Source organism: Melanerpes formicivorus, unplaced genomic scaffold, assembly GCF_026170545.1.
Source record: "Melanerpes formicivorus ecotype bairdi unplaced genomic scaffold, bMelFor1.0.p_v2 SCAF_5, whole genome shotgun sequence".
NCBI classification, from domain to species: domain Eukaryota; kingdom Metazoa; phylum Chordata; class Aves; order Piciformes; family Picidae; genus Melanerpes; species Melanerpes formicivorus.
In genome coordinates this window covers 33,868,406-33,882,872 of record NW_027142357.1, presented here as the reverse complement: position 1 = coordinate 33,882,872, position 14,467 = coordinate 33,868,406, and the positions used below count along the sequence as shown (strand labels likewise).

Here is a 14,467-nt window from a genome sequence, read left to right as displayed (position 1 = left end):
GGTCTCAAAGATCTCTTCCAACCCGGTCTGGTCTGGTCTGGTCTGGTCTATTCTATTCTATTCTATTCTATCCTATCCTATCCTATCCTATCCTATCCTATCCTATCCTATCCTATCCTATCCTATCCTATCCTATCCTATCCTATCCTATCCTATCCTATCCTATCCTATCCTATCCTATCCTATCCTATCCTATCCTATCCTATCCTATTCCATTTGAATAAAAAAAAGGAAAAAAAATCCTTTCATGTGTGAAAGGTATTCTTCAAATATATCTGCAGCTTGAAACCAAACTGAAGTGTTATTCTTCATTGAAGTGCAGAAGACAGAGAAGAACATGCAGTGCTCAAGTAGAGCTATACTGGCTAAATATTGAGCTGGAATATATATCTTGGAAAGGATGCCTGCCTGCGGCTCAGGATATTGACCAGCAGACTGACCTTTTCTTGTGACAGCTGCTGTCAGTGTTTGTCAGGGATACTACCGTTCATGTTGTTCATCAGCAAATTCATTCTTAGTGCTTAATAGCAACAAAGCCTACTGAAGGCAGAGAACGGAAGAGATGTGTATGTTTTGAGTTAAGTTGATTGCTCAGTTTGTGAATTTGCAAAGCAGCTGCTCTACCGAAAAGCATTCACAAGAGGAATCCATCTACAAAACTTACTATTGCACATTTGTCTCTCTTTTATTTTTTTCATCTTTGATGGGATGATTCTCTGCACCTTTCAAATTGCTTTTTGCTCGTTCTTTCCTGTTTTCTACAGAGTTCCACGTTTTGGAAAGTAACACTGTGCTGAAAGAAGTGGCTTTGAAGAAAAAGAACTTCAGAACTGAAATCAAAATGCTTCACATTGAGGATTACGGTAAATGTGGGAAAATAATGTTTTACCAGCCTGATAGTTTTCTTACAGTGTTACTGTTTTTCATCTGTGGGACTACCAGCCTGTAATGTTTTGCTCTTTTCTTAAAAGAACTCCCTTTACAGCTGTCACTGCCAAAAGACTTCACGGATCGAAACCAGTATGCCCTTCTGTTAATAATGTAAGTATCTCTGCAGAATCACTCAACATAACAAAAAAGTACTTCACAGAAAAGAACTTATCTCTGTAAATAGATTATTTTGGTTTTCACATTGTATAGGAAAATTACCTCATGGATTTGAGTTGATAAATGAAGCGGCTTCTTCTAGGGAAGATTTTGTTATAGGTACTGTCTGCTAGAGATGTCTCGGGTTCTCTGAGCCTGTCAAACCTAGCTCTATTTCATTGTGCTTTTAAGTATATGAGACACTGGCCCTTTTGGTGCAGCTGTGAGTACTTCTGCAGTCTTTCCTTGGCCCATACTGATACCTACCCATAGAGGATCTCATTCACAGCATATATTCCATTTTATCTCTCAGAGAAAAGGATAGAGCTTCTAAAAGGAGCTCAGTTAAGATGCATATAGCAAAACTGCTTTCAGGAGCACTGCAAAGAAGAAAAAAATATTGAGCATCAGTGACTGAAGGCATTATAAATAGGATCCAATGTCTGTTGATGTTTGTAGAAAACCTCTGTGGGAGGAAGGAGGTATTCATTGGGAACCTGCATTGTCCATTTGAAAAGAAACAGTGTGTGTATTTCTTTTAGAGAAAGTCAGCCCTTAAGCTGCATGTCAGCAGAACATACAGCAGAGAACAAGGACAGAGTCAGGAGTGTACCTGCAGTCTGCCTAGGAGAACCATTGATGAACTCAGTACATAGTTTCATAGTTTCATAGTTTCATTCAGGGTTGGAAGGGACCACAAGGATCGCCTAGTTCCAACCCCCCTGCCATGGGCAGGGACACCCTACACTAGATCAGGCTGGCCAGAGCCTCATCCAGCCTGGTCTTAAACACCCCCAGGGACGGGGCCTCGATCAGCTCCCCGGACAACCCATTCCAGGGTCTCACCACTCTCATGGTGAAGAACCTCCTCCTCACATCTAGCCTGAATCTCCCCACCTCCAGCTGCATTCCATTCCCCCTAGTCCTATCACTACCTGAGATCCTGAGAAGTCCTTCCCCAGCCTTCCTGTAGGCCCTCTTCAGATACTGGAAGGCCACAATGAGGTCACCTTGGAGCCTTCTCTTCTGCAGACTGAACAGCCCCAACTCCTTCAGTCTGTCCTCATAGGAGAGGTGCTCCAGCCCTCTGATCATCCTTGTGGCCCTTCTCTGGACACATTCCAGCACCTCCACATCCCTCTTGTAATAGGGGCTCCAGAACTGGACACAGTACTCCAGGTGGGGTCTCACCAGGGCTGAGTAGAGGGGGAGGATCACCTCCCTCGACCTGCTAGCCACACTTCTCCTGATGCAGCCCAGGATCTGATTGGCTTTGCGGGCTGCAAGTGCACATTGAGAGCTCATGTTGAGCTTTTTGTCCACCAGCACCCCCAAGTCTCTCTCCTCAGGGCTACTTTCCAGCCAGTCATTTGTTGTTCTCCATTTGAGTTCAGCATCAGTCTGCCATGGCATTCCTGTACCTACACATCTTCTTCCGCTCCCATTTGAAGGACTTTATGTGAATTTCACAATCACAAGTGTAGGAATGCGCTGCTTAATTCATGAAAATGCCACCTTAGCTGAGATGTACCACCTGGAGTAGACATCCCCTTAGTGACAGCAGAGATCCTTGTTGCTGTATGTGACATCAAATTTACAAGCTTAAGCTGCTGTATGATCCCAGATTCCTTTACTGAGATCAAATCTAAGGTAATAGGACAGAGAGGTGTAAAACTGCCTATTTCAGTCTGTGTTTAAAACTCATTTTTTTTCAGTTGTTTTCAACTGCAGCTGTGGAGGCAATCTGCTGTAAGTGGCTCATGAACACACTTGGCTTTTCTTGAGCAGAAGCAAGGCACATGGATTATTTTATCTTTGAGGTATTTGCTAGCAGGATCTTGAAGCACGGTTACATTTTAAGGAGCTCTTTAAAGTGTGCCGAAGCAGCATAACAGGGACTTGTAAACATTTGTGCTTACTCTTTTTTCTGAAAGTCAGGAAGCACTAAGGTGTTAACAGTATAACACTTTCCTTTCTAAACATCCCATAAATACATAATCAGATGTATACAGTTACAGTAGAATCTGAGATTATATACTTGTGTAGAACCTAGAGAAGATAGTATAGAATGATCAGAAACCTGGAGAAGGCCACAGCCAAAGCTGACTGCAAATGGGAAAAAAAAAAAAAGCTAAAGAAATACTACTATGAAATGTTTTTAGATACCAAGAGTTGAAATAACACAGACCAGTAATGAGGTAAGATCTGAATTTAAACTTATCCAAGTTGTCAGGAAGCAAATAAAATGGCTAAGTCCTAATGTATGGATATGTTTTATAATTGCCTTATTTTGTGTTGCTGTTTCGTTCTGTGGGGAGTGAGTTTGTGGGTTTTTTGTTTGGGTTTTTGAGTTGTTTCCATTGTTTGGTTTTTGTTTGGTTGTTTTTTTTTTGTTATGCTTAGCATGAGAGATGAAAAGGAAACTGATCCACTTACAAGTACAGAATCTGCTGTCTATATTTATTATATGGAGACTTCACTTCTTTGTAGTTAAATCCTTACCTTTTCAGTGCTGAATTCTCGATGTCAGCCTTAACAATTAGTTCTTTTTAGGAAAACCTATACACTAGTGAAAATACCAAACCAAACATTTGAAATCTATTCTGGCTCATGTAACATTGAATGCTTTGTGTCCCACTCCCCCCTAGAAGAGAAGGGAGTTATATATCTCCAGCAGCTTTTTTATAGACTTTAAACTACGGTTGTCAGCAAACCTTTTTTTTTTTTAAATTTAATTAAAGATGTCCCCAAATAAGATAAAAACTGAGAACTGTGACTGAGATTCCCTTGCAGGATGGTTGGTTGAGCCTAATAAATTCTGCCTAGCTCCTGAGAAAAAGAGATGGGTAGTCTGTGTGTGCGCCATGGGTAATTTCTTGATCCACACACCTCCATCTTGACATCTTAAAGTTTATTTCATTATCAGAAGTAATACTTTCGAAAAAGAGAAAAATAATTACACCACTGTTCAGGTCCAAGAAGAACATGTAGCTTTTCAGGGATCACTGATATATCATAGTATCAGTCAGGGTTGGAAGGGACCACAAGGATCATCTAGTTCCAGCCCCACTGCCATGGGCAGGGACACCCCACACTACACCAGGCTGGCCAGAGCCTCATCCAGCCTGGTCTTAAACACCTCCAGGGATGGGGCCCCAACCACCTCCCCGGACAACCCATTCCAGGGCCTCACCACTCTCATGGTGAAGAACCTCCTCCTCACATCCAGCCTGAATCTCCCCACCTCCAGCTTCATTCCATTCCCCCTAGTCCTATCACTACCTGAGATCCTGAGAAGTCCTTCCCCAGCCTTCTTGTAGACCCCCTTCAGATACTGGAAGGCCACAATTAGGTCACCTCAGAGCCTTCTCTTCTGCAGACTGAACAGCCCCAACTCTTTCAGTCTGTCCTCATTGGAGAGGTGTTCCAGCCCCCTGATCATTCCCATCCACTTAAATTTACTAAGTCCCAGAGTGGCACCGTTGGGACTGATTGAGGAACACCCTGTTCCTACAGCTAGAAGTGTCAGACAAGAATTCTATTAGTGGCTGATGGCAAGCACTGCCTTTCATAATGATCAGCTGCACCTACTTTATTGCTTCCATCATTAGCCATGATACAATTATCATTTTATTCCAGCTATTGGAAGTTTGAAAAAGCATGCTGAGCAATGTAAGAATGTTGGTATAATTGTATACCCATTTTTTGGAAAGGAGATACTGTATAACATCTCCATTCAGGCAACATACACTTAGATGTGTATACAGAGAAGATAGGTATCTGGAAGTGTGGAGTGTTAGCAGGTATGAAGAGGCTTTTGCATTCTATCAGTAGCACTGTAATGTGACAAAGACTTAAGAAAAAAGAGGCAGGGGGAAGGGAGGAAGGTGAGGAAAAGGGAATGTGAATTTAAACTTGAATTTCACCTAATATGTCTCTATGGTGCAAATTAAAAGCCTAATTACGTGCATATGAGCTTCTATGTGTGCACAGATGCTTTGTCCTCTAAGCTGGAGGATAAATATGGCCTGTAAGATCTAACAGGGTCTGACTGGCTGTTTGGCTGCAGTCACTGTTTCGGTCACTCCAAGCCTCTGGAGAAAATTCACCTTTCTTATGCCTTACATTTTGCCAGTATCTGATCTGTCTGTGTGCTCTCATCTCTGCAGAATTTTTGTGCTGGTGGCTGGTTTTGCTGGCTTAGAATAAAGTGGGTGTTTGTTGGCTGAGGTTCATAATTTTAGTGTAAATTTTCAGCAGCAGCAACTATTTCTGTGTGATGTTAATAAACTTTCTGTATCAACAGGATTACAATCACGATAACACAATTTGGAAGTAGTTAAAGGGCAGAAAGTTTAAAAATCTGTGGGTGGCTTTATTTTTTTCTACTCACTGAAAGCTAATAGCCATTTCAAAGGTATATGTCTGTAATAAGGCTTCTGTATTCTTACAAGGGTGTCTACAGGCAAATTTGAGCTTCCTGCACATAGCACACAGGTGTTTGAGTGTTAAGACTGGATGCTAGAAAGAGGTCTGTACAAGTGGCCTGGTGTGAAACATGGATTTGAACTCAGTACAGCCCCATGTACACACTGCACACAAGCTCAGCTTAAGGTCCAGGCTCTGAATATCCTATCATAGTATAGTATCATAGTATCAGTTGGGGTTGGAAGGGACCACAAGGATCATCTAGTTCCAATCCCTCTGCCATGGACAGGGACACCCCACACTAGAGCAGACTGGCCAGAGCCTCGTCCAGCCTGTGGCCTTCATCATAAGGAAGTTGTGAAGATTCATCCATTAGAAGTTGTAAAACATGCTGCAACGCTGCTGCAGTGCTCAAATAGAAGATCATTGTATTGCTATGTCACAATCTCTGTTCATCTGTGTGGCTGGACTATCTAAAAGACAGGGCTCATGGAGAAAGCAGTTATGTTGCCTAGCACTATTTTTCTTCCTAGAATTGTGATGCATTGGCTATAAAATGCTAAATAGATTACAACACTCTCCTTTTTTCCATTTGTTCTCCTGAACCACTAATATATTTCACACTCAGTTTCCTTCTGATGTAATACATACAGTGTAGCTATAGATTAGAGAGGTGTACAGTAATTGCCTGCAAGAGTGATTGTCATCTCCTTGCTATATAACTAAGATCAAAGTTTACATTTCAGTTCCTTGATTTCCTCATTATGGTTCACCTTACTCATTAAAAAAGTCAGAATATAAACTCCTTGGTAACACACAGGAAATGATTAAGTAAAGACTCTGGCATTTAATCTGAGTAATAAAATGAGAGGCGATGATCATTCTTTATTTTCTCTTGAACATAATTAACCTCATTCCTTCAAAACCTGTAGATAATGTATCTTAAATGTCAGCATTTATTATTTAGTGCCACTTAAAATTGTCCAATATGTAAGTGGCTATTGTAAAACTCAGTCAGTGGAAAATTTTTCTGATCTTTGAGGAGAAAAAAAAAACAACAAACAAAAACCAAAACAACAAAAAGGGTATTCTCCAAAGGCACAAGGAATGGTTTCCAAGAGATTTCTGCTTGCTTTCTTGTCTTTTGGTAATAAACAGAAATCACTTCACCTGTTATTGCAGTGATGAGAGCATTAGGCCTTGCACAGGCAATCAAACCTGTTTATGCCACCAATTAATGAACTCTCAGGACTGATGGCAAGATAAGACAGCACGGTTGTAAGTGAAGAGCTTTTTTACAGCTTCAAGAATAACTCATTAAAAGACTAAAAGAAATGTAGAGAGGCATAATGCAAGTACTGGGAAATATTTGGGATCTGAGGTATGGTAACACTTTGCCTGTTAACAGCTGTCTTGTGTACCTCTCATTCTTCATGGAGGATTTTGCTCATTTTAGCTGGCAGCTGTTGCAAGGGAAGGAACAGTGCTTGGCTCTATGGATATGTAGATTCTTCTGCTGAGCAGTGCAGCATTTCACTGCTCTGTTTTGTTTCTGTATTTGATGGAGAATCTTTTCTGGTTCACTCTTTCAGATTTTCCCCATTCTTTGAATGTTGTAATATTTCTCAAAACTTGAAGGGAGAATTCATTTAGCTTAGGCTAAAAGAGGGATAGACTGGAGGCTCACTTTGGCTATTTCGTTTGCAGTAGCAGACCCAGGGCTCTGGGCAGTGATGGATCTGCTCACTCCCTTTCTCCCTTTCTCTTTGGTCTTATCACCACATAAAGCTTGGCAAACTGTTGAGCTAAGATCCATCCTCTTTAAGCCTCTCCTACTCCCATTTCCCCCACAGCAGTACATATCTTACTATCTGATTAAAATGCTAATGTTTTTGTCTTCAGAAAAAGACGAGGTGAGATTCCAAACTTCACATTTACTTATGACACAGGACAGTGTTACATCTCTTGTTCTTGGAACTGTATTTTTCAAGTCTTCAGCTGCAAGAGTTTCAGAAAGATATTTTAAGAATATATCTATTTTTTTTCACTCTATTATTATCTGCTTCAGTCCTGCCTATTACATGGTTCTACTCTAGTAATGGAATAATTTCTGGTAATGTGTTTTAATTTGCTTGGCTGTATCTGCAGAAGGACTTGTAAACCCGCTATCTCTTTTTAGTTACAATCTGTCATATTTAAAGAGGATGTAAAACCAGGTAGAAAATGTTTGGGATTTTTTTTTTGTCCTCAGTGTTTAAAGCAATTAAAGTTCCCTGACTTTTGACCAGTGATGACAGATGTCTCTGAAAGCTGATGCTTGTGTAAGAGATGGTCATGAAATCTGAAACTGAAGTGGATTTTTCTACTACATAAGTTTTTCAAAATCAGCTTCTTTCCTGTGTGACCTGTGCTGGATTCTATGGTCCTGATCTGGCAGGGGGGTTGGACTTTGGGATCTCCAGAGGTCCCCTCCGGCCCCCAGCATCCTGTGATCCTGGATGATCTTGGAGGTCTCTTCCAACCTGGTTGGTTCTATGATAAGTGCAAGGTCCTGCACTTGGATCGAGGCAATCCCACGCACAAATCCCAGCTGGGTGAGGAGTGGCTCTAGAGGAGTCTTGAGGAGAAGGACTTGGGGGTGTCAGTTGATGATAAAGTCTGGCACTCATCCATCCATCCCAAGGGAATGGTCAATATGAGACTTGACTGACAAAGAGTTTAAAGAGTAGAGTATAATGAGTATTTCCTTCCTCAGTTTCATCATAAGACAAAGATTGCTTTCATTAGTGGCATTTCTTTACATAGATTTTATCCTCTGAGTTGTAATCTTTCTCACTTATTTGCTATCCATCTGATGTATCAAATCCACTGTTTTGCAGAAATAGAGATGGACTAGAAATTAAGCACTGATGATAACAGTTCTTGCCACATGCCTTTAGCAATTGTCTCCCCACACTGGTTGGTCAGTCCTATCACTTCTAAAATTCCTATTTAAAATCTTACCACTGAGTTTCTAAATAGCACAAAACCTTGGTGAAGTTTTGCTGCAGCTGTGATAGCAGAGTGACAGAGGAGAATTGCTCAGAGTACAACAGCAACAGCCACTCTGATAACACTGTATTATTCCCTATAGGCTGTAACTCTAGTCTTGAACAGAGACTCGTTTAAGGCTTCGGTTACAGTATCTAAAAGAACAGATTCTTCTCTTTTCAGCAATATATAAACTTAGGATGAGCTGCCTCTTTTCCCAGACAGTCTGAGATATATGTGACTGCCTTACAAGAAGCATACAAATTGCCTACTAAGGTCAATGGTATTGGTATATTATTGATGGCTTCTGTCTATTTGAATAGTACCTCAATAGAACTTCAGCAGTATGCCTGACTTGTCATCATTTGCATTGCCACAGTGGATTCATAATCTGAGTGTAGTCACTGCCAGAGACATACACTAGGCAGCTCTGAACCTTGAAAGTCAGGAGCAGAATTAAAAAAGGGAATGTGCAAGTATTGTCACTTACCAGGAATAATCAGGAAGCCTTCATTTGAATCATTCTGCACTTGTTTGATTCATGAAATAATGCTCCTTAAAGAACCTTTCAGGGCTGTGGAAGAGCCTGTAGCTTTGGATAGCCCTTTTTGTGATGGCTTCAATTTTGCTGTAGTGCTTTGGCTAGTCCATGGTTCCTTTATGACCATCTGTAGTTGGGTGGAAAGAATACTTCTGTGTTTGTGTTACAGCCAAGCACAAAAGGCATGGGCTTTCTTCCAGTTTTACTGGTGGGGTCAAGGAATAATTCTATGAAGAGGGTACCACTGAACAGCAGTTAATTATAATTAGACTGTAAGTAGTGATGAGCATAAAGCAGAAACTGATGTTTGAAATAGATGTAATTCTAAGATAAACTTGACAAGGGGCTGTGCATCTTTTACTGTGCTGTAATTACAAACTTAGTTTCTTATAGAGCCCTCAGGGTGATGTTCAAACTTGCATAAAGGATTAATACCTTGCAGGAACCCCATTTAAAAGGTTAAAAGCAGGGTGTAAATGGTGCATAGAATATATGCTGTCTCTCTGTGGAGGACAGAAGCACACCTCAGATAATCAGTATCATTTTATAGTAGCAACTGAAGAGTAAAGGGACCTTTTGATGTTAATGGGAATTTTGACATGTACCTCAATGGAAATGGCTTTAAATGCCTGTCACAGACCACTTATATGGACATTCTTGAAATAAATTAGCTACTGTAAAATTGCTTCCAAAAGCAATATGTCAAACAACCCATCATGCAGGAGCAGAAGATGTATCGTGTTTAAAGTCTGAGCCTAAAAGGAGTCCACCTATAGCCTCTAGTGAAGAAGCCTGGGAAAATTCGCTATTAATTCTCTTCCACTGAGAATCTTGCTAAGGTTCTATTACTCCTTTCTTAATAGAAAAAAACTTCTTTTGGTTTTAAGCACTTTCTGATACCAAGAGGTGCTTACAAATATTGCTGATTTTCCCCTGTTCCTAAGTGTCTAGATATATAACATATATATACTTACACACACACATATAGCTATAACCTGAATATATCACAGAATCAACCAGGTTAGAAAAGACCTCAGAGATCATCAAGTCCAACCTATAAAATGTATAACACAAATGTAAGCACCCTATTCATTTTGCTCCTACAGCAGGTGGGTGTGAAGCAGGATGAATCATATTTTCACTTGCATTAGTATCAGTCAGGGTTGGAAGGGACCACAAGGATCATCTAGTTCCAACCCCCCTGCCATGGGCACGGACACCCCACACTAGATCAGGCTGGCGAGAACCTCATCCAGCCTGCTCTTAAACGCCTCCAGGGATGGCGCCCCAACCACCTCCCCGGACAACCCATTCCAGGGCCTCACCACTCTCATGGTGAAGAACCTCCTCCTCACATCCAGCCTGAATCTCCCCACCTCCAGCTTCATTCCATTCCCCCTAGTCCTATCACTACCTGAGATCCTGAGAAGTCCCTCCCCAGCCTTCCTGTAGGCCCCCTTCAGATACTGGAATGCCACAATTAGGTCACCTTGGAGCCTTCTCTTCTGCAGACTGAGCAGCCCCAACTCCTTCAGTCTGTCCTCATAGGAGAGGTGCTCCAGCCCTCTGATCATCCTCGTGGCCCTTCTCTGGACACGCTCCAGCACGTCCATATCCCTCTTGTAATAGGGGCTCCAGAACTGGACGCAGTACTCCTGGTGGGGTCTCACCAGAGCTGAGTAGAGGGGGAGAATCACCTCTCTTGACCTCCTGCATTAAACTGTCAGAAGGGTACCTTGCCAAGCAAGAATATTTCTGATAAATTCCTTTATTGTGGAAGGTAAGTTGTGGAAAAGTTGAAAAAACTTCCAGCTACTCTGAGGCTGCTGCTACTGGAAGTAGTGGTAAAAGTTGTGTGACATTATGTGTGTCAATGAAGAGTGCTTCTGAAAGCTTTGCTCTGTACAATAAGCAGAAATTGAAAGAGTTGTTCTGCTCTTGCTCTCACTGTAAAGAATAATGATAATGCACTTCTCAATTGTGTGTTTTCTGCAGAGCTCACTTGACAATCAGGGTTTCCAAATTATTTTTTCTGCATTGTTAACAGCATAATCACAACTGAGTTGGTTAAGCAAACAAAATAAAAATGCACTTCCTTTCTTTTTATGAAGCTAAATACAAACCTGATGCACAAAATAATGGTGGATCGAGCACAACATGTTGTGACTGGGTCAATAACCAAGGAATCCTGATTTCAATGCGTGATATAGCAACTACATAGGTAGCTCTGACCGAATTTGAGAACATCTGTATTCATCATATGCTTGCTAATTAATAGAGTGATTACCTTGAGGATGGTCTATATTATCCAGAGGCAAAAGCAGATATGAAATCAGCACGCTATTGCACGTATAAGACAGGAGTTATTGTAGGAGATTTTATATCTCTCTCTCCTGCCCTGAGGTTTATATAAATCTCTTTGGCAAAATAATAATTTCTGTCTTCATCTTTCTTTCACCTTAGACAGGATATTCCCACAGACACTGTCCAGCCTAATTTCCATACAGCCTGCACAGACACTTTTACATTTTAATTTGCATTCAACTGGCAGATGCAGCCAGCATAGAAGTATTTTGCATTTGGTCCAACGTCATGGTAGTCTGCTCTCTTATTCTGTGTTTATCTTGGGGGGAAAAAAAAATAATGACAAGCTACCCTTTTAAAACTGACATTTTATTTTCTTTGGAAGGAAAATACTATGTTTGGCTTCAATAGAAAATGCTTATTGTTCCTCTCGAAAATGTATTCTCCTATTCTATTCCACTTTTGCTGCTGCAAACCACTTTCTCTTTTTTTCCCTTACAGTCATAAAATAAACTTATCACTCCTTTATGCATTCGTTTCTGGCTATGAATTTGGATGGAGAAAATGTAATTTTCTCCAGTGCGTACTTTAGCCTTCTCTGTACCTTATTTCAAGAGATCCATTGAAGGATACAATAATGCAATTATTTTTGTTTGCTAAGATGACATTCTTCTTAATAGTATTGTATATCCTACAGAATCATGAACAGAGTGCTGAAAGAAATTTTCCTTTTTGCCTCTTTAGTGTGACTTCACAAATTTTGCCTGAGCCCTCTCCAGACTGAGCTAGCCATTAGTGATTATCTTATTTTCTTTCTCACTTTATTAACCTCTAAGCAGCACTACAGGCTTTAGTTTTCTGTTTCTTCCTATAAAGTATATTCAGATATTGGCAACACTGCAACATAGTGGTTGTAAAGATAAAAGAATTCATTTTGCTTACTACTACTGGAGGAATATCAGCACTAGCTAATGTGATGGTATTGATGGAAGTGGCAATAATTCAGCAGGATTGCATAACCGACTGAACTCTGCCATCTAGGCTAAATAAAATATTGGAGAATGGCAAAGTGCATCACATTGTCAATAGTCTTCGTTTGTGTCTGGTGTGTTGGTATTTGCAGTGATGAAGCTCCAGGCAGCCAGTTGGTTACAGATAAGTTTCACATTGACTGGGACTCAGTGCTTGTCAACTCTGATAATGTCATCGTAGCTCGATTTGATGGCAGAGGGAGTGGATTTCAAGGCCTTAAGATTCTACAGGAGGTCCACCGAAGCTTAGGATCAGTGGAAGTGAAGGACCAGCTAGCAGCTGTAGAGTACGTATGTGTGAATTTTCCTTCTCTTTTACCTTTCTTCCACCTTGATGAGTGAGCATTTTTAACTGAGTCTGCCCAGAATGTTGTGTTTGTATGGCAAATACTGTTAATGTTTATTTCTAATGCAGTGGCAGATTTTGAAACAATAATCATTCAATTAAGAAACAGCAAATGAAAGCTCAAAGAGACATTTGCTTTTTGTGTTGGTGCTTCTCTGATAAAGCTCTCCTTCTGTGTGCAATTTCAATGTGCTAACTCGTATTTGTATTCATAGGAAAACATCTTGCAGTGCACCTTAATGTTTAGGTGTATTTGTGTTACAGTGTTTTAGGCCTATGCCATAGGTTACTGCTCTCATTTCTGCCACAGAATTCTAAAGTAATTGTATGAAGTAAGTGGAGTTATAGTGGTGTAAATTACACCATTTGCATTGTCTTCCTTAGACTGATAAAATCCACCAGCTGTAGAAAGAGAGTCGTTTTCCTCAGTGGCATAATCACACAGGGCTTTGACAGCACTCTTTATTCAGGGTGCACATGTTAAACTGGCTAATATCAAGGTCTGGATGGATGTTTCTGGGGATTCTCATGAAAAGACAGATTTTAAGGCAGATATGTTTTGGGTTTTTTTTCTTCTTATGAAAGAGGTTGATGCCTCAGCCATTGCATGAGTAGGCAGCTCTCTCTAATATAACATACCTGGGTTCCTAGTGTTCTTGTTGGTCAGGAATGGGCAGGCCATATGCTGTGCTGTGAGAACAGCTCCCTGCTCAAATATTAAGGTGTCTGAGGTTCCATAACACCTGGACTCCTTTTTTGGATGCATTGTGTGGGAAAAGGAGAGGGTGCCCTTGACTGAGAGGAGGTACTGCTTCTGGTTTTGTCTCCTCAAAAAGAGTTGGATTTTGCCCTCAGGTAATTCTGTCTTTTCTGTATAAAATTTACTGTTGCTGATTAATGGCCTTGATGAGAGACTTAATTACTTGGATCATTTTCTAGAATCAAGAAGTTGCATTGGCCTCACCTTCCTTTAGCTGTCTGAATACTAGGTACCTGGTCAAAGCCAGTCATCTAAGCTCTAGTTAGTGGAAAATCCTGGCAGTTCTGAAGGGTGATTCTCCTCAGACTGGGAGAGGTTTCCAACATTGGTGGGAAGGAATAGCTCTTTGGGGGTGTCTCTCTTCTGTCCTTTAAATGAAGAGCAGATGTAAATGGACAATTTACTCAAGATGCTCAGATTCACATATCTTGAGTTAGATGAGATAAGCCCAACACTAACTGCCATATAGAGGAGGAATTAGAAAGCAAATCGCATTTCCCAGTGCAATAATACTTTTATTTGTTCATCCACCTGATGTGCATGTAGAGAAATGTGCTCGTACAGTAAGGATTTGTTATACATATCAGGTTCAGTAAGTATAATTCATCATTTTACACTGACAAAGAAAAAAAATGTATTTTTTTTTCTCTTTCAGATCACTATTGAAACAGCCATTCATTGATCCTAGGAGACTGAGTATATTTGGAAAGGTAATGTGCAAATATAGCAGGATGTATCATCATGATAATTTAGGAAAACAATATCAGTTCATAAATAAGTATATTTAACTATTTTTTGTAAGACTATTTCACTTACTAAAAGAGAGGGGGAAAACTTCAATAGTTTGCTGTTTCTTGCTCTCTTACATTTTGTCTCCAGTTAAATTACAGAATCACAGAATGTTAGGGGTTGGAAGAGACCCCCAGAGTTTATTGAGTCCA

General features: G+C 40.5%; 1 protein-coding gene across 1 annotated transcript in view; it reads left to right on the top strand.

Annotated features, from left to right (window-relative positions):
* The window catches only part of DPP10 (dipeptidyl peptidase like 10), a 324,986-nt gene that overhangs the window by 297,678 nt on the left and 12,841 nt on the right, over positions 1–14,467 (top strand). The window contains exons 18-21 of the mRNA XM_068139088.1: positions 765–863; positions 972–1,041; positions 12,513–12,707; positions 14,182–14,236. Of these exons, the coding sequence (XP_067995189.1) occupies positions 765–863; positions 972–1,041; positions 12,513–12,707; positions 14,182–14,236 (419 nt within the window). The remainder of the gene's footprint in view (positions 1–764; positions 864–971; positions 1,042–12,512; positions 12,708–14,181; positions 14,237–14,467) is intronic.